General features: G+C 43.9%; 1 protein-coding gene across 2 annotated transcripts in view; it reads left to right on the top strand.

Moving 5' to 3' along the window:
- Window positions 1-19075, top strand: part of KLHL30 (kelch like family member 30) — a 110603-nt gene extending 91528 nt beyond the window's left edge. For both annotated transcript variants that reach the window (XM_030217116.1, XM_030217115.1), the window contains exons 7-8: window positions 13463-13608; window positions 18161-19075. In XM_030217116.1, the coding sequence (XP_030072976.1) occupies window positions 13463-13608; window positions 18161-18412 (398 nt within the window). In that variant the 3' untranslated portion in view covers window positions 18413-19075. The remainder of the gene's footprint in view (window positions 1-13462; window positions 13609-18160) is intronic.
- Window positions 19076-24266: the final 5191 nt, after the last annotated feature.

Genomic DNA, 24266 nt, shown 5'->3' with positions numbered 1-24266 from the left:
TTTGCATCTGTTTTGTTTTTGGCCCATGCTCTTTCGAGTTTCCTACAGAGTTTCTTTCTGTGTAGTAGTTTGTCATTAAACCAGGGACGTGGTTGTTTTTTGATTTTTGTTTTTGTTTTCAGTGGTGCTATTTTGTTTAGTTTGTTTTCACTTCTTTCACCCAGTTTCTCATGAAGTGTTTATCCTCGGTTTGTATGTCATTGAGTTCATTTATTTTTGTTGTCCAGAATTTGTGGTTGTCTACTTTTCCTCTGGTTGTGAATGTGTGTTGGGTTCTTGGCTCTGTTTCTTGCCATTATCTTTCCATTTTAGTGTGAAATTGGCCATGGTACCTCTTCCCATGTGTGGTTTGTGAATGTGTTGTTACTCGTTGAGACGCTGTGGGCTAGTATGTCTAATTGATATCCTTTTGTGTGCGATGAGACTTTGTGCTGTTGTGAAGTTCCATTGGTTTATGAAGTTTATTAGTGTTCTGGTGTTTGTGTCATTTTGTTTTTCTAAGTGCAGGTTTATGTCACCTATTAGTAGGACATTTGGGTGATTGGTGCAGATGTTTGATAAGAAGTCCGTGAATCATCTTGGGCGTTTCTTCAGCTTTTTGGAGGACAGTAGAATAATGTGATGCATATTTGGTCAGTTAGTGTTTTGTCGGTGATTCTGCATGCCAGGATTTCGATTGTTGAGGATGTGTGTTTAGTGACAGGTTCTGCTGTGAAGGAGGATTTGTATATTATTGCAATGCCTCCTTCCCTTCTTTTGATTCTGTTAATATGTATTATTTTGTATCCTGGTGAGCATAGGTCTAGTAGTGCAGGGTCGTCTTCAAGGTGCAGCCATGTTTCAGTTAAGAGCAGTAGTTCGAGTTGTCCGGTTTCTATCCAGTCTCTTAGTAGTGTTGTCTTATTTACTGCCGAACTCACATTTATGTAACATATTTGTATTGGGACATACGTGTCATGTTTAATGTTGATGTTTTTAACAGTTTGTAGTTGTTTGTGTGGTCTGCCTGTTTTGCTGTTCTGGTTTTGTTGGGTGTTGTTCATGTTTGGTTTCATATTGCTGGTTGTTTGTTTGGCCACTGCATTGTTATTTAGGTGGCGATTGGGCTCTTCCAGTAGTTGGAGTGGGCGTCTTCTTCCTGTGATTGTACTGGTATTTTGTTCATTCGGTTGGAGTTGTTGCTGGTATCCCCATTATCCACATTGTTATTGTATAGTAGAAGATCCATTCCCTTAAGTTGGTCATTTTGGGGGGTTACTTCTGGCTTGGGGGTGTTTGCATGTGAATGTGTGTGAGTTTCGGCTCTGAGGTGCTTCTGTTTGTATGTTCCATGGGGCTGTTTTTTTCTTTTACCTTGGGGGTTTGCCTGCATCACTTTTTTTATATCATTCATTTTCTAATTACTATATCTTAGAGGCTATCTCGTTTGTCCAAGGTATGATTTGCACCTTATTTTGCTCTAAGGGTCATACTCTGAATTGCTGGCAATAAAAGAAAATATGCCAAATTCGGGGACAAAATATAATATACAAATAATTTATCAGTAGTATAAAAATATATGTACATTGGTATTGCAAATGCAAAATGAAGTGTCTTAGTAGCAAAGATTATTACAAAAACATATATCAGTAGTGATTAGCAATTCTCAGCACAACTAATAATTTTTCCTTAAGCAACCTTAGCATTTCCTGGCAAAACGTAAGTTAAGAAGACCACGCACCAATGATCCTGAATCACACTTCACTTAGTAATATCTCTCTTTCTCTGTCTAACCCTGGACCATTGGAAAGAAAACATTGCCATCACCTAAATTGTGGTATGCATGTGAACTGGGTCCTCTGCTTCATTCAGGGCAGCTGGTCTTCTTACCCTCTCTTGGATTCTAAGCCATTGCTCTTCCAGCTGGCTCCTGGAACAACCATGGCTGAATGGAAAAGGTTAGGAAGGAAGGATACCTCAGCTCTGCAGTGTAATGTCTTTGGTGTCTTGTGAGAAGGCTGCCTCAGCAGTGAAGCTCTGTGTGCTGGATGCAATCACCCTTTCCTTATCAACAGCAGATGAATCCATGAACTGATGGGTTGTATCCGCCTACCAGCAGGTGGAGATAGAGAACACTGAAAGAAGGCAGTGACCCTGGACCTCCAGCCCCTTCTATCCTCAGTATATCTCTATCTCCAGCAGGATTCCCTCCAACTCCTGGATTTGTGTCTTGGGGAGGCTCCTGTGCTTGGGCCAGTTGAGCAGGGGGTGTGAGGCTAGTGGTGCCCACTTTGAGGGCATACTTGGTTCCAGGTCCCTGCCTTACCCCATTTCTCCCATCCTCCCAGCTTCTGATCTGCTAGCTGTCTGCTTCCTACTTACCTCACAGTTGAAAAAAAAAAAGAAAGAAAGCAGCATTGCTGAGGCTCTTTTCCTCTCACTTTGTGAGACACTGCAGACTGACCCGAGCTCCTTCTGACTGGGTAGTTGGCTGTGTGGAGCATGCTGCTCAGCTCCTCCTGAGAGGGTTCCCGCTATCAGTGCTTCCGAGTGGGGTAAGTTTCTATTTTGGTGTGCCGCTGCCATTTTGTTTTCACTAGCGGGGGAGCGATGGCGGCTGAAGCAGTGAAGCGCTGCTCCCACTGCGGCAAGTGCAGGACCGCGGTGGGACTCTGCAGCGCAAACTGCCTTGACTCGTTGGGTCCGGAAAGTGTGGCGGTCTCATCCGGCAGAGACTTCCTGCCCTGCTGATTTCGGCGCCGGTGCCATCTTGGGAGCGCCGGGTGACACGCGCCTCGCTGTAGCAGGTGATGGTGAATGCAGGGGGGCACCTGGGGTCCCTCCCGATATGCCGAGGGATTCTCGTGATTTTGCTGCCTCATGTTCAGGGGCAGATGCTCAGGGTGAGTTTTTCTCCCCTGAATTTGTTTTATTATTACATTGGGCTTTTCTTTTAAAAAGAGCCCTGCCTGAGTCCTCTGACATCTCTTTGCAGACTGGGGTTCCTTCATCTGCTGAGGCCCCAGTTTCTGCTGGTTTTTTGCTGTCTTCTCCTGCGCTTGCTACTGATTCCAAGCGCAGACGGGTCTCTTCCCTGTCGGATGTTGTCTCTCTCCTGCACTCATTCTCCTTTCCATTCTGTTTTTGGGGAGTCTGAGGGGTCTGGTAGGCCCTCTCAGGTGGAAGATCTGGAGGATGGGAGTATTTTGCCTCAGGAGTTGGATGACCCTAAGGCGGTCCGTATTTTCCACTGCGATGAGCTCCTGGCTCTCATTTCTGATGCTCTGCAGGCTGTCAGTATTGAAGATCCTGAGGTGGCTACGGCTTCTTCCTTCAATCCTAAGATGGCCAGTACTAGAAAGCCATCTCGGGCTTTCCCAGTGCATGACTCCATCCAAGAGCTTATTTCAGCACAGTGGTCTGAGCCGGATGGCTCTTTGAAAGTAGCTAGGGCAATGTCTCACCTTTACCCAGTTGGAGAGTCTCATTTGGCTGTTTTTGGGCTTCCTAAGGTAGACTCGCTGGTGACTGCAGTTACTAAAAAGACTACTTTCCCCGCCTGTGGAGGGAGGGGTCGCCTTGAAGGACATGTAGGACCGGCGTTTGGAGTTCTCCTTGAAACGTTCATTTGAGGTGTCGGCCCTGGCTCTGCGGGTGGGTATTTGTAGTTCTTATGCAGCCCGAGCCTCTCTCTCGTGGCTTCAGCAAGCAGTCGAGCAGCCCTCAGAGGGTGCTGTGCCTTTTTCTGAGGTTGTGCCATGGATGGAGTCGGCATTGGCCTTCCTGGCTGATGCCCTTTATGATTTAGTCAGAGCATTTGCTAAACAGATGTCTTTGAAAGTGACAGCTCGACGGCTCCTTTGAGTTCGTCATTGGGCGGATGATATGGCCTCGAAACAGTGTCTGGTGAGATTGCCCTTTCGGGGCAACCTTTTATTTGGGGAGGATTTGGAGAAGATTGTTAAAGACCTTGGGGATTCTAAATCCCAGCATCTTCCTGAGGATAGGCCGGTCTTCTTCCAAGAGCGCCTCCTTCTCCTCTTCTAGTAGACCTCGGTTTCGAGAGGCCTGGAGATACCGCCCTGGGCGGTCCTCAGGGTTTTTGCAACATTCCCGTTTTCAGCAGAGGAATTCTTTTCACTCTCACAAACGTTCTGCAGTGTCCGGTCAGCGGCAAGGAGTCCAGAGACGTGCTGCACAATGATGGGGTGCCGGTCCACTCTTCGGTTCCCTCTGTAGGGGGTCATTTGTCACTTTTTTTCGAGGAATGGGCCAAAGTTACGTCAGATCAATGGGTGCTAGATTTGATCATAGATGGGTACCGGTTTGCAACTCCGGTTGGAGACGCCTTTATGGAGTCCCGCTGCTGCACTGCCGTCAAGCGGGCAGCTTTCAGAGACACGTTGCAGTCTCTGCTGGACCTCGGAGAGGTGGTTCCCGTTCCTCCCGACGAATACTTCTCTGGTCGCTACTCAATTTATTTTGTGGTGCCTCGGAAAGGCTGAACTTTCAGGCCGATCCTCGACTTGCGCAGGGTCAACGAGGTCCTGAAGGTGCAACATTTCAGCATGGAAACCTTGCGTTCAGTCATTGCGGTGGTGCAGCCAGGGGAGTTCATCACCTCGCTCGACCTCAAGGAGGCATATTTGCATATCCCAATTTGGCCTCCGCATCAGCGGTTTCTGGGCTTTGCAGTGTTAGGCCAGCATTTTCAGTTTCGCGCCTTGCCAAGGTGATGGTGATGGTGGCTGCTTTCCTCCGGAGAGAAGGTGTAAGAGTTCATCCCTATCTCAACGATTGGCTCATCCAGGCAGACTCGGAGAGACAGAGCCGACTTGCGATGGCCAGAGTTATAGCTCTTCTTCAGGCTCTGGGGTGTGTGGTCAATTTCTCCAAAAGTCATCTGACCCCCTCGCAGTCTCTGGAGTATTTGGGGGTTCGTTTCGACACAGAATTGGGTTTGGTCTTTCTTCCCTACAGCAGGCGACTCAAGATCCAGAGTCAGATTCGTCTTCTCTTGCAGGTGTCTCGACCGCGGGCTTGCGATTATGTCCAGCTTCTAGGGTTGATGACTGCCACCCTGGAGGTGGTTCCCTGGGCAAGAGCGCATATGTGGCCTCTATAACTTTCCCTGCTGAGTCGATGGTCCCCGATCTCTCTGGAGTACCAACGCAGACTACCGTGGCTTCCTGTGGCAAAGCGCTGCATGGCTTGGTGGCTTTCCAACGATAAGTTGCGCCGGGGGATGCCGCTGGCACACCCTCTTTGGCGGCTGGTGATTACAGATGCCACCTTAACAGGTTGGGGGGCTCATTGCCTCGACCACTATGCTCAGGGTCAGTAGACGACCACGGAAGTGGGGTGGTCCATCAATCGCTTGGAACTGAGAGCAATTATTCAAACCCTTCTTGCCTTCAGCAGGACCCTGGAGGGTCAGTCAGTCCGGGTTCTTTCCAACAACACGATGGCAGTGGCCTACATCAACCGTCAGGGAGGCACTCAGAGCAGAGCTCTGGCGGCGGAGGCGGCCAACATTCTCGACTGGGCCGAGCGCCACCTGGTGCTGTTCTCAGCGGCCCATATTGCTGGCCAGAGCAATGTGCAGGCCGATTTTCTCAGCAGGCATTGGGTCGACCCGGCAGAATGGGAGCTGGCGGAGGAAGTTTTTCTTCAGATTTGTGCTAAATGGGGGACTTCACGATTAGATCTCATGGCGTCGGGATCAAACGACTAGTTTGATCGTTTTTTCAGCAGAAGGAGAGATCCTCGTTCTGCAGGGATGGATGCCCTGTCTCAACCGTGGCCCTCGGATCTCCTTTATGTGTTCCATCCGTGGCCCTTAATAGGGCAAGTGCTGCTACGGATTCGTCTGCACCACGGGTTGGTGATTCTGGTCGCTCCAGATTGGCCGCGTTATCCATGGTACACGGATCTCAGGTGAATGTTGGTGGCATCTCCGTTTCATTTGCCTCTCCTGCCGGACCTGTTACATCAGGGTCCAGTGGCTATGGAAGATCCCTCCCGCTTTGGTCTTACGGCCTGGCTATTGAGAGGGCCAAGTTGAAAAAAAGGGCTATTCTAACAATGTTATTGTTACTCTTCTGCAGGCTCACAAGCGGTCCACTTCCGTGGCCTATGCGCGTGTTTGGCTCATCTGAGGTGTGGTGTGCTGCAAGGTTATCTTCACCGATGCTGGCTTCAGTCTCGCGGTTGTTGGAATTGTTACAGGAAGGTTTACAAAAGAGACTCGCTTACAATTCCCTTTGGGTTCAGGTGGCAGTAATGGCTTGTTTCCGAGGCAGAGTGGCCAGTTTTTCCCTGGCTGCTCATCTGGATATTGTCCGGTTTCTGAGGGGGCTTTACATCTTCGCCCTCCTTTGCGGTCGCCATGTCCGTCTTGGAACCTGGGGGTCAAGTTGAAAGCGCTCCAGAAACCTCCTTTTGAGCCTCTCAAGCACGCTTCGGAGAAGGATTTGACTCTTAAAATGTTTTTTTTTGGTGGCCATGGCTTCAGCATGGAGAGTTTCAGAGCTTCAGGCTCTTTCCTGCCGGGATCCGTTTCTGCAGTTCTCTGAGTCCAGCATTACAGTCCGTACCGTGCCTTCTTTCCTGCCTAAGGTTGTTTCGGCTTTTCATATCAATCAGTCTATTTTCCTGCCTTCCTTTCGTAAGGAGGACTTTCTGGAGTCTTTTGGACACTTGCGTCTTTTGGATGGCCGTAGGACTCTGTTGCAGTACTTGCAGATGTCAAATGATTTCAGGTTTTCTGACCATCTTTTCATTCTGTTAGCGGGACCGAGGCGCAGTTGTTCTGCGTCTAAAGCCACCATAGCTCGCTGGCTTAAAGAAGTCATCTTTTTGGCTTATCTGTTATCGGGTAGGTCTCCGCCGGAGGCGTTTAAGGTGCATTCCACACGGGTGATGTCTTCTTTGTGGGCTGAAACGGGTGTCTTTTCTCTTCAAGAGATCTGTTGTGCGGCTACCTGGGCTTCTCAGCTTTCCTTTGTTCAGCATTATCAGCTAGATGTCGCGGCGCAACAGAATGCGTGGTTTGGGGCTGAGGTTCTCTCTCGTGGAGCCGCATGTACCCACCCAATTTAGAGAGTGCTTTGATACATCCCATCAGTTCATGGATTCATCTGCTGTTGATGATAAGGAAGGGAAAATTAGGACTTACCTGATAATTTTCTTTCCTTTAGTCACAGCAGATGAATCCGGGATCCCTCCCTATCTGCCTTTGTTTTATACAGATGTTTTGATTCATACAGAGATTTTGAAGACAAACACAAAGAATTTATAAATGCTGTTATGAAGCAGGAGGTTGAGAAGGTCCCTCCTTCGCTTTTGTTCTTGCTCCAGTTCAGGGAGCGTTTGTTCACTGTGAGGAAAGTTCATGTTGTGTTTCTTCTTCATTATGCTTTGGAATTTTCATATACTGAGGATAGAAGGGGCTGGACATCCAGGGTCACTGCCTTCTTTCTTTCTCTATCTCCACCTGCTGGCAGGCGGATACAACCCATCAGTTCATGGATTCATCTGCTGTGACTAAAGGAAAGAAAATTATCAGGTAAGTCGTAATTTTCCCGTCTTAGTTACTAGTCTTAGTTGTTGCTGAAATTCTACTCCATTCTGGATCTTACTCATAAGGAGGCTAGGCTAGGGCTTTTCAGCTTAGAGAAGAGACGGCTGAGGGGAGACATGATAGAGGTGTATAAAATAATGAGTGGAGTGGAACAGGTGGATGTGAAGCGTCTGTTCACGCTTTCCAAAAATACTAGGACTAGGGGGCATGCGATGAAACTACAGTGTAGTAAATTTAAAACAAATCGGAGAAACTTCTTCTTCACCCGACGCGTAATTAAACTCTGGAATTCGTTGCCAGAGAACGTGGTGAAGGCGGTTAGCTTGGCAGAGTTTAAAAAGGGGTTAGACGGTTTCCTAAAGGACAAGTACTAAATGGACTTGGGAAAAATCCACAATTCCAGGAATAACATGTATAGAATGTTTGTACGTTTGGGAAGCTTGCCAGGTGCCCTTGGCCTCGATTGGCCGCTGTCGTGGACAGGATGTTGGGCTCGATGGACCCTTGGTCTTTTCCCAGTGTGGCATTACTTATGTACTTATGGATTGGATTTATTGACTTATATACCGCATTTATGCTTAACATCAAAGTAGTTTACAAATTAATAACACCGAATACAATACACACACAATTTCATAAAATAGCATATCAGAACACATCAATTAAAACTATGTGAAAATAGCCAAGTTTTTAACAATTTGTGAAAGCTTACAAAGGAAGAAGCACTGTGAAATTCTTTGGGTAGGGAGTTCAGAGTGAAGGTCCCACATATGAAAACGCTCTTTTCCTAGTTGTTGACAGTTTAATAACATCAAGACCTGGAAGCTTGTACATTACTTGCACTTCTGGTTGGGTACTTCTTTGAACACTAGGGGGCTCTTTTACTAAGCTGCGGTAGGTTCTACGTGTGTGCAGTGCGTGCCTAAATGAGACTACTGCCAGGCCAGCGTGCCCTCCTGGTGGTAATTTCAGATTTGGTGTGTGCCCATAATGCGTGGATGAATTTTTTTTTTTTTCATACGCGCGCCAGTTCCGACGGTAATCGGCACTTGGCGCATGCTGACTGGTCACCGCGTGTGTAGCACGTGAGCCTTTACCAGTAGATTAATGGGTGGCATTAAGGGCTTAGGCCAGTTTTGGGTGCGTTCTGGTTTCATTTTTAACAGAGGCCCTTTTCCTGTCCCATTAAAAAAAAAAGCCCTTTTTTGTAGATATGGTAAAAACTGCCCGGTACGCTCCCAATACATGCGCCTACACTACCGCAAGCCACTTTTTACCGCTGCTTAGTAAAATGGCTGCTAGGTATTTATATGCACTACATCTTGCAAAATACAAGATCACACTTAGGGCTTCTTTTACAAAGCCGCACTAGCAATTTCCACGTGGCAAATGAGAGGAAGCCCATAGGAATTAAATGGGCTTCCTCTCATTTGCCGCACCAAGAATCAGTACAGTGGCTTTGTAAAAGACCCCCTTAGTATAAGAGTTCACAGCACCAGAAGTTATAATACAAGAGTGCTTCTCTTGTCCCTCTCTGTACTGCATCTCCCTCTTGGGAAGTCTATCACCCACTAAATAATACCTTGCCAGGAGGTTAGCATTCCCCTATTTGGATGAAAATGCTCCTGGATACTGAGGCATTAGTGTTTATAGGGACACCATCATATCATGTGAAAACAGTTCTCTGGATGAATTGGTCATATTAATTCCATCTGGGCCAATCAGGTATAGGTGATAGCTGCATATGAACAGTGTATAAAGTATGGCCTGAGGTGGTCATGGATATTACACAAGGCCATGATGGACTCTGGTATCAAACTGGTCTAGGCTGGAATGCATACAATGTTGTACCCAAGGTTGTTTGGACTTAAGCATATAGGTAGAACGTCCCAGGCCTCATGCCTACACAATAAAGACCTATTCAGTGTCTTCACAGAAAAATGTTCTTGGCTGAGCACACAGTCCATCTTGCAGTGCTTTAGGAATCTATGACACTATGGTTCATGATGCATAGTGTGGCTCATAGCTAACAAATAAGGTATGGGTAGTTATTACCCCTACATTCTGCATCTTCCATAGGCCACCACCCCTTTCAGGGGGATGAATGTGGGCAGCATTTTTGAATATGTAGGAGATTGTACAGGTGAGAGGGATCTGTGTAGGTCTTGGGAAGGTATATGAAATATGAAGCATGCGCTTTTTGGGCTGTGGCTTTGTTGGTAGAAGGTGGGGTTATCTGTGAGTATGTGGGAGGAATTGTGTGCATGGGGGTTGCTCTTCGGGGCAATGTCTTCCAATCGGTTAATTTTGTGCATATCATGAAAATAATCAACCTCATTCCTAAGCCAGAGTATGTGGAGTATGATCTCAGTCTTTCCAGTTTACTGCTATCACTCCCTATAGTACTTGCTTCATGACAGAGAACTTCCTTCTGATGTTCATAATATGCAACTTGTATAGGCAACTTAGCAAGGTGTGCTTAAAAATACCTTTTAATCAGTTACCTGTTTGTGGGTATGGGTGTGTGTGCATAAGTGGAGAACTATGTCTGTGTTATAGGTAGATTTATGGGTATGGGTGGGGATTTTGTGAATGGGTAATGTATTGCAGCAATGCATGTTAATGGGACTTTATGTGTATGTGTGTGTTTTAAGGGATATGGCTATTAGTATAGGAGGGAAAAAGGTGATTGGGGCAGGTTTATGGGACTGATTCTGGATGTTTTTATGGGGATGTGTGAATTGGAAAGCTGTTCCTTTCTCTGTGTGAAGGATATAGGTCTGATTTTGAGTGGGTATTCTGGGGCAGGTATGTATGTGATATATGAGTGTTTACAGGGATATAGGGGTATATGTATGAGATGAAAGTATAGGAGAATTTGAAATATGTGGATGTAGGGTGTGTACATATGTTTGTGAGGAGGGTTATGGATATCTGTTGGGTATAGGAAGTACAGTATATTGTGGCAGGTGAAGTGTGTATGGGGGGGAGGGAAAGTGTGTAGTGTATAAGTGTGGTTAAAAGGGAGGGGGTTATATTAATATGTATTACTTTGTATCCTGGTGCGCACAGGTCTAATAGTGCAGGGTCATCTTCAAGGTTGTTAAAACACGTGCAGACTGAAATATTGCAGGAAGACCTTAGGAAATTGGAAGACTGGGCATCCAAATGGCAGATGAAATTTAATGTGACAAATGCAAGGTGATGCACATTGGAAAGAATAATCCAAATCACAGTTACTTGATACTAGGGTCCACTTTGGGGGTCAGTGCTCAAGAAAAAGATCTGGGTGTCATTGTAGATAATACGCTGAAATATTCTGCTCAGTGTGTGGTGGTGGCAAGAAAAGCAAACAGCGTGCTAGGAATTATTAGGAGAGGGATGGTGAATAAGACCGAAAATACTATAATGCCTTTGTATCGCTCCATGGTACATAAGTAATGCCATACTGGGAAAAGACCAAAGGTCCATTGAGCCCAGCATCCTGTCCCCAACAGCGGCCAATCCAGGTCAAGGGCACCTGGCAAGCTACCCAAACATGCAAACATTTTATACATGTTATTCCCGAAATTGTGCATTTTTCCCAAGTCCATTTAGTAGCGATCTATGGACTTGTCCTTTAGGAAACCATCCAACCCCTTTTTAAACTCTGCCAAGCCAACCGCCTTCACCACGTTCCCCGGCAACAAATTCCAGAGTTTAAATATGCGTTGGGTGAAGAAAACGTTTCTCCTATTTGTTTTAAATTTACTACACTGTAGTTTCATCGCATGCCCCCTAGTCCTAGTATTTTTGGAAAGCATGAACAGACGCTTCACATCCACCTGTTCCACTCCACTCATTATTTTATATACCTCTATCATGTCTCCCTTCAGCTGTCTCTTCTCCAAGCTGAAAAGCCCTAGCCTCCTTAGTCTTTCTTCATAGGGAAGTCGACCCATCCCCGCTATCATTTTTGTCGCCCTTCGCTGCACCTTTTCCAGTTCTACTATATCTTTCTTGAGATGCGGCGACCAGAATTGAACACAATACTCAAGGTACAGTCACACCATGGAGCGATACAACGGCATTATAACATCCTCACACCTGTTCTCCATACCTTCCCTAATAATACCCAACATTCTATTCGATTTCCTTGCCGCAGCAGCACACTGAGCAGAAGGTTTCAGTGTATTATCAACGACGACACCCAGATCCCTTTCTTGGTCCGTAACTCCTAACGTGGAACCTTGCATGACGTAGCTATAATTCGGGTTCTTTTTTCCCACATGCATCACCTTGCACTTGTTCACATTAAATGTCATCTGCCATTTAGCCTCCCAGTCTCGTAAGGTCCTTCTGTAATTTTTCACAATCCTCTCGCGAGTTAACGACTTTGAATAACTTTGTGTCATCAGCAAATTTAATTACCTCCCTGGTTACTCCCATCTCTAAATTATTTATAAATATATTAAAAAGCATCGGTCCTAGCACTGACCCCTGAGGAACCCCACTAACTACCCTGCCACTTCCTGCATGCCTGTTCCCACGGTCTGTCCTCTCCTGCTCCTGTCCATGCCAGGAGTCAGGACCTGGATGATTGCATTAACGCGATATCACGCTAATGCAATTATACAGGTCCTGGGCGGCACGCAGGAGCAAGGGAGGACAGACCCAGAAGCAGGCAGCAAGAAGAAACTTGCCGGCACCAGGCCCAGGGTCAGGCCCCCCTTGGAAGATGGGCCCAGGGAATTTTGCCTTCCCCGCCTCCCCTCGTGGCATCCCTATTCAGCATTGCTACCCCTGTGGATAGTGGCAGTGAATATGCAAGTTAAACACCAGTGCTGCTATTTCACATAAACCAGTTTCAACAGCGGCTGAATATTAACTCTATCATTTTATTGATTGATTGTAATTTATGTACCACCTTTGTGAAGAAATTTATTCAAGGTGTACAGCAGTTACAGTTTGATATAAAATTTACAATTTTGTTAACAGTATAACAATAGTAAAATAGCCAAATGTAAGCATAAATACAGTTAATGAGGGAAACTTGGAGATGGCAATTTGAATCCAAGTAAAAGGACTAACCTGAAACAGTATCAGAAATATACATATTTAATAGTACTGTAAAACAATCATATAACAGAAATATGATAAATGTCAGCACAGATAATACTATAATACCATGGAAGAACAATCATAAAACATAGATATAATATTCAGGATGTCAGCACAATACAAATGAAACACCATAATAGCCATGCGTACAAATAATAGAGATATGATGCTAATGCTATTCATATAATACAATGATGGGTAGCCGAGGGGGTGTGTACAGTTGAAATATATAGACAGGGCAAGATGGGTAGTACAAAGTCATTGAGATAAATAGATCAGTGCTAAACTGAAGGGAAATTATACGGACAGTTGAATAAGGTATGAGGACCTGCTCTAAGTTACAGGGTATGCAGCAAGCTAACCCCTCTGTTTACTGAAGATTAGCTCGAGTCATCTACAGCAGGGACCATTATATTCCTATGGGTCCTGCTGCAGATAACTCGAGCTAAGCTTTAGTAAGCAACCCTCTAATTCAGTTGCAGAGTAAGTGATTAATATGCATTTTTTAGCAATATATTTTTCTACTTTAATATTTCAATTCTAATGTGTTTTATAAAGTGTATTTTTTATTTACAGAACGCTGGATTTTGGTCTATATCCTTTAGTGAACTGTTTTGATTTCCTTTTTGGAGAAGTGGTTAATCAAATGTTAAAGTAACTAAAATTAAACTGAATCAAACATCAGGAGTTCCATTTACAGATCTCCTTTGACCTTTTTTTCCATAGGGCTAGCAAAGTTAAAATTAACTGGCTGAGCTAAAAATGTTGCTTGGTCTTGGTTTTGTTTTTTGTTTTTTTTAGATGGATGGAGTGCGATAGCATCACCATTTATGCCTAGATATCTCTCCTCCCCCTGCTGTGTCTCCCTGAATGGAGTCATCTACCTCATTGCAGACAATACCAAGAAAGTCTATATGTATGATCCTGATGCCAACATGTGGCAGAAGGTGGGTGACAGACCACTGAGCTGTTAGAGGTTTCATTTCCATATTCATTAAAGGCCTTTTATCCTCATATAGTGTTAGGTGAACAAAATAATTAGGGCCCTGCTTACTAAGGCATGCTAGCGTTATAGCGCATGCTAAAAATTTGCACATACTAACGTTAGAGACACCCATATTCCTATGGGTGTCTCTAGTGTAGGTGCATGCTAATTTTAAGTGCATGCTAAAAACATTAGCCCGCCTACAGTGTGACTTAGTAAACAAGACCCTTAGTGTTTACATTTGCTTAGATTTTATTCATATTTAGTTTTTGGAGCTTATTCTCCTTGGTCACGTTCACAATAATTTATCTGAGTAGTTGTAAACCAGGATATTGCTGTGCTGCTGTTCTATTGCTGTGCTCTATCTTATCTTATCTCCAGTTTATATATCACTTAATCCAAACAAATAGTCGTAGTCGGTTTACACAGTCAGTGGCAAAAAATACAATATTGCATCTTTACATAGAATCAAGAAAACCAAAACATTTCAAATAAAAACTAAATACAGAAACAATCCATAGTAAAAATAAAAAATTTACAAAACATAAGATTTTTCAAAAAAGTATGTCTTCAGCTTTTTTCTAAAGGAATAGTAAGAACTCTTCAGCCTAAGTTCCAAGGGTAAATCATTCCAAATAGAGACAGAACCAAAACGTCCAATGCCTGCTACATTTTTGATACAAAGTATATGTTTTTATATATCAGCCGAGCATGACAGATGCATTCTAGTTGACACCATGCTGTTTATCTGTTTGCTTATGAAGGCTGCAGAAGTGTGTATGTGTAAGCATGTATGAAGGCCCAGAACGCCATAATATGCAGGCAAGCTGAAGTTTTGAGAAACACAAGCTCGGTGTACTTTGCTTTAAATCCTGAGAAAGTCTGGATTCTGCAATACTGGTGTAGCCTGTGGTATGAAGTGAATAACAACGTCTAGTAACCTAGAGAGTGGGAGGAAGCATTTATAAGCACGACCTCTGGTCTATGCTTCAGGCTGTATTGCTGGCCTTGGGGAAGTTGTATGTAATGTTGTATCAGTGTCAGGTTATAGATGTCATCGCTGTAATCCTAATGCAGCTGTTTATAACACTCAGCTGACTAGGTTGTCCTCGCTCCAGCACTGAAACAGGTGCGGTGAGGTTCCTGTGAGTCTCTGTCCCCCTAAGTCTTCCCCTGCTCATTATTTTCCACTATGAGATGAGTATGGTTTATCTCTGGGGAGTCCCTATTCTGTTATAGTCCTGGTTTTGAAATGCTGTATTTGGAGAATATTTTAAAGTGAGAGCCTCATGGGAGCTCAATTCTATTAAACTGTCTCCTGTCTAGTGAAGCATCTGGCAGACACTCCATGGCAAAGATAATTTTTTTTAAATGCATTACATGTTCAGGTTTAGAGGCAGATCAAAACTATTTTGTTTGTTTGTTTTGGCCATAACCGAAACAGCCACCAAAACCATTCATTTTCTGTCAAAACCAAAAGTGTACCTGAAACCAGGCACATGGGTTCGGCTGAAACCGAAACTAAAACAAAAGAAAAAGCCCCCATTTTGCTGGCCTGGAAGTTACGGAGGGCAGTGAAGGCTGAGGTGTGGGTGTTGGAATTTAGAATGGGATCCTGACTATATTTTCCTCTACCCATACACACGCAAATGTTTGTAAGTGAGCAGGAACCTAAGAAGGCAAACAGGGTCTCCTAGCAAATTTTTTTTTTTGCTGCCGGAGTTGAGCTTCCTTGCCATATTCCAGGACAATGGAGCTGTCCTCCTTCTAACACATCATGCAAAAAATATTTAAATTCTGAATATCACCTTAGAAACAACACACGCTCCTTCCACTATCAACACTGTTTAAAGCAGACAGGATTTTTGTGTGTGTGGTGACTACAGGTTATGGAGACCAGACTTGAGGAGTTTTATTTTGGGTGCCAAGGGTCTGCTTTCAAATAAGACAATCCAGACACTTTGCAAAATAACCCAAAACCCTGCAAAAATACACTCACAATCAATACAGTAAACTTAACAAACCATGATAGTCCTAACCCACCTATGAGAAGACAGATATAAATATTACACTGGGTCCTAGTGCTCCAAACTATCCACTATTGGGAACCTAGAATAAGCTGGACTGTTACACATTCCTACACAGATGCTACACGGTAGCAGAATCCTCTACATCAGTCACGTATTACAAGATAAGGAACCAGAAAACACATGCAGACAAAAATTGACTCCCCCCACCCTCCACACACACACCAAGAAACAGGACTGCTAAAAATCTCTGCAAACAGCTGAATATTGGCTTGGCTGGTTAAATTTAAACCGGCCAAAAATAAACTGGATATTCAATGCCGGTCACTGGAAATGGCGCGGCATTAAATGTCTGCTGACTGTGGGAGTTAGCTGGACTGCCTCCCGCAATGTGAATATCGGCCCCCCCTCCAAGAGCAATTTCTATAACTAGCACTTACGTGCATAAGCTCTCTAAGCGTTAGTCTATAAGGGCGCATGTAAATGCTATGGCATGCAAAGGAGGCACACGCATGGGTGGGGCTTCCAGTTATGCTACGAATTATGCATATCTTAATCTGTAACTGGATATTCAAATACCTAACCAGTTAAGTAGCCATTATAAAACTGCATGGGTATACATACGTGCACATGTATTTGTACTACCAAGCACATGTGTACTTTTATGGCATATGCATGTAGGCATTCCTAGGGAACATAGTTTGGATGGAGCTGGCAGAAGCATAGGTGCCCAATATAAGAGGCTTGGGGAGGTTAAGCCTCCTCAGTCCCAACCATGACCCTTCCCACCTCCCTCCCACTGCTACCCCCACTGCTGCTGCTGCTGCTGCTTCTTCAGACCAGCAGCAGCAGGGGCAAAACAACATAAAACAGTTAAAGAGCCACAGTCTCCATGTGCAGGGCTGCCAGTCCCAACCCTTCTGTCAACTTCCTGTTCTGATGTGGAGAGGAGGCAAGGGATATCAGAACCAGCAGCCACGCATACAGAGGGGAAACAGGAAGTTGTAGCAGAGGAGGAGGGATGGGTCAAAGAGAAAGTTCCATAGCAGGCTGCAGGCAGTGTATGAGTATGGCTACTGCTGTTGCTGTTGTTGGGAGCCAAGAGAATGAAGACTAGAGATTTAAGGTAGAATGGGGGAGAGGGAGGGATAATTCAGAGAGAAGGAGCTGCCAAATCAGAGGAGAGGGGAGTAGTGGGAGAAATGCCAGACTGTGCACTGGAGGGGGGGGGGGGGGGGGGAGGAGAGAACACAGTGCAAGATGCGGAAACACAAGCAGGGCAGGGAGTGAGAGGTAGAGATATCAGACCATGCACTGATGGAGGTTGGGGGGACAGAGAAAGAGATGCTGACCAATGGGAGGGAGAAAAGGATGAAGAGAGAAAATATGCTTTACATGTGGAAAATGCTTTATGAAATTACTCCTAGTATAATTAAGAAAATGTAAAGTACACTTAAGTGACAATAAAGAGTAAAAATATTTAAACAAAATCAGTATGTGTTCAAAGTTAGAATGAAAAGGAATGAAGCGAAGTCAGGAGGAGAACATCAAGAAACAAAAAAACGCTTGAAATTATTATTTTATTTTGAGCTTGGATAGTGCTTTACTTTATTTTCTGTACTATAAAGTTAAGCATTGTTTATGTTTGGTTGTTAGAGCGAGGTCAGGTTTCCCATCTTGATTCTGACTCACATCTCCTGTCAGATTTTTAGCTTGCACATCTCTGATGCCATCCAAGTTCCCAAGTTTATTTTAATTTTGATATACCGCCCATTAGAATGACCCTCCGAGTGGTTTACAAATCTCAATATAAAATAATTATTAAGAAAAAAACTCCATAATTAAAATAGAAAAGGATAAATGGCAAAGTTAAAGCATATAACACAATACACACATCCAAGCAGCAAGGCATAATCATATCCAACGCTGAATAATCCAGACCGAAACAGCAGCAGACCAACAAAGGCAGAGAGCAAAAGCCCATATTAGGCCTGATTTGCAGCCTGAAATAAATTAGCTCTAAGTAGTTGTTTAAAGACCAGGAATGATTCCTTCAGCCGCATATATGGCAGGAGAGCATTCCAGAGAGATGGACCAACTACACAAAGGTGCTCATTTTCAAAGCACATAGACTTACAAAGTTACATAAGTCCATGTGCTTTGAAAATAAGTCTCTAAACATCTTAGTGCGTAGAGATTGAAGGCCATACAACCGAAATGAGGGAACAACCAGACACTGTTGAGAGCCTGGCACATAGGGAATCAACAAATTTGCCAAGTAGAGAGGATGATTAATATGATATGTCTTAAAAAGTAAACAGAGTTTTATAACAAGCTCTATAAAAAATGGGAAGCCATGTCCTGCTCCAATGTAATCTTTTCACACATGCTGTGATAAACCAGTGAGATATATGTAAGATTATATGGTTGAGCTTTTTTTTCCAGATGTGTAAGACTGTTAAATAAATTTGAACATCTTTCTTAAAGGTGCAGCTTCTTCATACACTACATGAAAATGGAGGAATTGTAGCAATTGGAGGCAAAATCTATGTAACAGGTGGACACTGGAAGGGCATGGAAGGTGACTACCAGGTGGAGATGGAAGTATATGATTGTGCCAAGGACGTTTGGACACGGGAGGGAAGCTTGCCCTGCCTCTGGCTCTATCATAGCACCTCTTCCATTTTTATGGACACTTCCAAGTGGACCGAACCTTTCCCTGAGACTGTGGAGCAGTAATAAGGGCTGAAACATCAGTTCTGGACTAACCTCCATTGAAATCAAGAAATATAAAAAAAAATTATTTTTTTTTGTTTTTACCATTGTTTATTTTTCTGTGTTCAATTTTCATCTGGTCTTAGAACTTGTTCCTAGTTCCACTTAAAAGTGACATCCACTAGAAGAAATGAAGATGCCTCAGGGGAAGCTGCCTTCTCAGAGCACGCTCTACTTCTTACTCTGTGGCAGGCTTTGATATATTACTTCTTGTTTGAATGTCACATAATGCAGTACTGATTATGTCCTTTAGTTTCTAGTCACTGCCAACATATTCCCTTTGTATGCTCCTTTGCTTAGCAGCCTATGGCCCTTATTGTAGAAGCTCTGTTCATGTTTTCAGTGTCTAAAAACCAGCATTTAGATGTCCATATTGCAAGGATGTCTAAAGCAAGATTTTATAAAACTGGGATAGGGAGGGGCAAAATATGGATATCCCATCTCTGATTTCAGGAGGAGAAGGTGTGTCCATGCCCAAAAGGGTGGATATTCCCATTTAGACCTGCTTCTGGATGTCCATATCTCTTAAATCTGTCACAGAGCCCAGTATCCCTTGCCTAGCATTTGAGGAGGGGGGACAGCAACCACTGGAAGATTGCAGGGGTGATGTCATTTAATACTTCTAGATGCATTAAAGACATCACCCCTGTAAACTTCCAGTGGTTGCTACCCCCCCCCCCCCCCCCCCCCACCACCACCACCAAATGCTAAACTGGCAAGGGATACTGGGTTCTGTGACAGCTTTAGGAGATACGAAAATTCATAGTACTACAATGGTTGACGTAAACTTTCAAGTCCTGGTACCTGGACCTCTATGTGGCCATTTTATAACATGGATGTTCCTATGCTGTCACATTGACATCCATGTCCCTGTTATTACCCTGTTCATATTAGATTTTCCAGTTTGTAAAATGGATGTTCATGCTGGACGTGATCAGCACATGGATGTCCATTGCCCTTGTATTCTAGAACAGACTATACTGTTGGCAGATTTTGCTCTAAGATGCAAGTGCACCATGATGTAATGACTTGGACATTTCCGAGTGGGAAATCCTTTCTAAAATGCTGTTCCAAAGTTCTCTCACCCATCACCTTCTAAAAAGGATCTCACTATATACAGCTGTATGCATATCAATAGTTGAAACGGACCTGTCCATCAACACATTTGACTCCTAAGTTTGTAGTGTTGAAATGATTCCCGAGGGGTGTAAACTTATATGCAAACCCAAAGATTTCTACAGTTCTGTAAATGAAGACATTTGCCAGATAATTTTTGTGTTGATATGACACATTTCCTTATGGTGCACAATTGGCTCAATGTTTCAGACTTTTCTTTTTATAATTAAAAAAAAAAAACCTAAAAACTCTTTTACTGTTTGGATAGAGAGAGATAATATGATGGAAAATGAGTTAAAATCACAGGCTTTTTTTTTCTTTAGGAACAACCTTAACAGTTTTAGAGGTTTACATAGACATGGAGGGTTGTAATTTTAAAAGAGGACACTTATGTGAGAAGTTAAAAAAGATACTTTTATTGAAGCCTATTTTATAAAGGCAATATGGGCACCTATGGGGCTCATTTTCAAAAGAGAAAAATGTCTAAAAAGTGACATAAAGCAGCATTTGGACGTTTTTCTCACAAAAATGTCCAAATCAGTATTTTTCTATGCTGTTCTTCTGCAGTGCATCCTAATCTCAAGGGGACGTGTCAGAGACGTGCTATCAGCGGGATGTGGGTGTTCCTAAGACTTAGACGTTTTTCAGCCATAATGGAACAAAACAAAACCATTTAGAACTAAAACTAAGACATTTTGAGCTAGACCTGCTTTATGTAACATAATTCACAAAAAGGTGCCATAATGACCAGATGACCACTGGAGGGAATCAGGGGTGACCCCTCCAGTAGTCACTGACCCCCTCCCACCCCCCCAAAATGTGACTAAAAATATGACTTACCAGTCTCTATGACAGCCTCAGATGTTAAAGTCAGGTCTATTAGAGCAGCATGCAGGTGGTCGGTGGTTGGTGCAGTGCACTATGGAGTGGGGCCTATCTCCCTCTACCTGTCACACTTGTGGTGGAAACTGTGACTCCTCCCAAAGTCACCAAAATCCTACCGTACCCACATATAGGTGCCCCCTATAAGGGCTATTGCAGTGGTGTACAGTGGAAGGTAGTGGGTTGTGGATGAGTTTTGGAGGATTCAGGGCAGAAGATAAGGGAGCAAAGGTGAGATTTGAACCTGGGAGCATTTTTATGAAGTACACAGAAGTGCCCTCTTGGGTGCCCCATTGCCCTCCTGGGATGTCTGAGGGGCCAGTCTACTAAAAATGCTGGCTCCTCCTGTATCCCAATGGCATGAATCTCTCTGTTTTGCACTTATTCATGTTTTTTTTTTTTGTAGATGAACCAAAAAAAGCAAAATGTCCAAAGCACAAAACTTTGAAACAGTATTTTTGAAAAAAAAAAAAAAGATAAGACATTTTTCTTTTTCGAAAAAGACCTTCTTTCCTATTTGGATTTTAGATGTTTCGGACTTAGATGTTACATCGAAAATGCCTCTCCACATGTCCTAACACATGGCCAGCCCAAGGGTATCTGATGCCCTTGGCAAACCTTCATCCATGTACTCTCCCAAGGGGCAGCTCAAAGCATCTTCCTCTTCCTCTCACATTTTATTTATTTATTTATTTATTTGTTACATTTGTATCCCACATTTTCCCACCTATTTGTAGGCTCAATGTGGCTTTGCAGGCTCCGGTGTGAACAAATACATGGTGATGTTGTGGTAAGATCAAGTTCATGTGGCAGAGCCACATTAGGGAAGCAGAGAATGGAAGAGTTGTGTTATGTCCATTATGTGCTTTAGTTTGGTTGTGTTGCAGATTAGGCATTTAAGTTGGATCGGTAGGTTATGCCTTTTTAAACAGGCTGGTTTTTAGTGATTTCCGGAAGTTTAGGTGGTTGTACATCATTTTCAAGGCTTTGAGTAATGCGTTCCACAGTTGTGTGCTTATGTAGGAAAAACTAGATGCGTAAGTTGTTTTGTATTTAAGTCCTTTGCAGCTTGGGTAGTGCAGATTTAGATAAGATCGTGTTGATTCGGATGTATTTCTAATTGGTAAGTCAATCAAGTCTGTCATGTAACTCGGGGCTTCTCCGTAGATGATTTTGTGAACCAGGGTGCAGATTTTGAAGGCGATGCGTTCTTTGATTGGGAGCCAGTGTAGTTTTTCATGGATGGGTTTTGAACTTTCAAATATAAGCCTAGCTGCTGTGTTTTGAGTGGTCTGAAGTTTCTTTAAGGTTTGTTCTTTACATCCCGCATAAATTCCATTGCAGTAATCTAAGTGGCTTAGAACCATTGATTGTATCAGGTTGCGAAATGTTTCCCTCGGGGAGAATTGCGTTTGAGTTTCCACATTGAGTGGAACATTTTCTTTGTTGTGGATGCCACTTGGCTCTCTAGTGTTAAGTTACTGTCCATTGTAATGCCGAGGATTTTCAAGCTGTCTGAGATAGGAAGGGTGTGATCTGGGGTGTTGATACTTGTGGAGATGTCCGCTCTGTGTTGGGATGAGAGGATGAGACAATGAGTTTTTTCTTTATTGAGTTGTAGTTGAAATGCATTTGCCTATGAATCCATGATGTTCAGGCTGAGCTTGATTTCATTGGTGATTTCTGTCAGTTTGCTTTTGTAAGGAATGTATATTGTGACATCGTCTGCATATATGAAAGGGTTAAGACCATGGTTGGATAAGGACTTGGCAAGTGGGGTCTTCAGGGGAATGTACCACCCTACCAAATCTGCTCAGAACTACATCACTTATTTGGAGTTGGCAAAGGGCTTTGAGCATTCGTGCAAGCTCAAGACCTGTTGTGTCCTGCCTCCTCAAAATGTCCTGTTTTTGGAGGGTGCAGGATAGGGCAGAGCTCAGCTGCATGGGTGCGCAAGGTCCCATATTGGCCAAGCTGACTCTGCATTAATGATACTGACTGCCACCCTGGTTCCATGACTGAAGTTGTGCCACCATAGGTGAACATCTAGTCTGTCTGGTGATCAGGCTGGATCTGTCTCAAGAGCATCCAAGACAGTGCACAAATGTCAATGCACAAATTTACACTAGCTCCAAAAAATGCATATCTACATGCATACATTTGTATTTTATCAAATATTCATGTACATCTGAACTCCAGCCTTTATTCAGCCAAACAAAACCCTCAGGTACCACCATGAACAAATCGTGTAAAAATAGGTGCACATTTTTAATGTATGTACAGCCACACAATTTTATGAGATAACATGCTTTACAGGTGGAAAGAGCTTTAGCAAATTTTACAGCTTACATGCTGAAGTATGCATTTATTATATTTCTCTTGTATGTATATGCATAAAGTAAACACTAGGACAATTTCCAGCTTATTTTCGAAAGAGAAAAACGCCTATAGTGCGACCTAAATCGGGAGATAGACGTTTGTCTCGCAAAGGCGCCCAAATCGGTATAATTGAAAGCCGATTTTGGGCGTTTCCAACTGCACTCTGTCGCGGAAACGAATAAAGTTGACAGGGGCGTGTCGGAGGCGTGGTGGAGGCGTAACTAGGGCGTGGTTATCAGCCGAGGAGAGATGGGCATCTTTAACTGATAATCGAAAAAAAAAAAGGCGTTTTAACCGCGATTTTGGGTCACTTTTTTTGGACCCTTTTTTTTCACGAACAAGTCCCAAAAAAGTGCTCCAACTGCCCAGATGACCACTGGAGGGAATCGGGGATGACCTCCCCGGACTCCCCCAGTGGTCACTAACCCCCTTCCACCAAAAAAACCCCACTTTAAAAACTTTTTTTCCAGCCTGTATGCCAGCCTCAAATGCCGTACCCACCTCCATGACAGCAGAATGTGTTTATATCCTGTCACAGCCTTTCCCTGGGTCAGATGTGGCTCTGGTGCAGTACAGGGTTCTCCTTCTTACCTACAAATGCACTCAGTCTGCAGCCCCTCATTACCTCTCTACCCTCATTTCCCCTTACGTTCCCACCCGTAACCTCCGCTCACAGGACAAATCATTCCTCTCAGTACCCTCCACCGCCAACTCCAGGCTCCGCTCATTCTGCCTCGCCTCACCCTATGCTTGGAATAAACTTCCTGAGCCCTTACGCCAAGCCCCCTCCCTACCCATCTTCAAATCCTTGCTCAAAGCCCACCTCTTCAATGTTGCTTTCGGCACCTAACCTTTATACCTTTCAGGAAATCTAGACTGCCCCTATTTGACTGACTGTACATTTGTCCTTTAGATTGTAAGCTCCTTTGAGCAGGGACTGTCCTATGTTAAATTGTACAGCGCTGCGTAACCCTAGTAGCGCTTTAGAAATGTCAAGTAGTAGTAGTAGTACAGGGTCACATCAGCATTGCATTGTGGTGGGTGTAGGGTATTGGGCTCCATGATTTCCTTAGCTTGTGTTACAGTCTCACGATGTTGGTAGTTGGTAGGCTCTTCTCCCATGGTGTGTTTCCCCCTGCCTACTGGGTCAGAGTGTGCCCTGTTGTGTTTCCTGTTGTAGTCCATGCGGTAGTGGCCATTTTTGTAAGCCAGTTTTAGTTCCCTTTCCTGTTTTAGCCACGTTACAGCACTTAGTTCTTACCTTGAATGTGGCTGAAAGAGGGCATTGTACAGCATTCTGCTCATCTCAGTACCAGGGAGACTCGTTGCCAGTGGGGCACAACCTCTGATCTGCAGTTAACTGTGAGTAAAGGCGGTTATTCCAATAAAGGACGTTTTCGGAGAGATTAGTTTTCAAGTGTCAACTGGTGTGCCAATGTTA

This window comes from Microcaecilia unicolor, chromosome 10, assembly GCF_901765095.1.
Source record: "Microcaecilia unicolor chromosome 10, aMicUni1.1, whole genome shotgun sequence".
Taxonomy (NCBI): domain Eukaryota; kingdom Metazoa; phylum Chordata; class Amphibia; order Gymnophiona; family Siphonopidae; genus Microcaecilia; species Microcaecilia unicolor.
The sequence above is the reverse complement of the archived record's forward strand: the minus strand, read 5'-3'. Positions and strand labels throughout refer to the sequence as shown.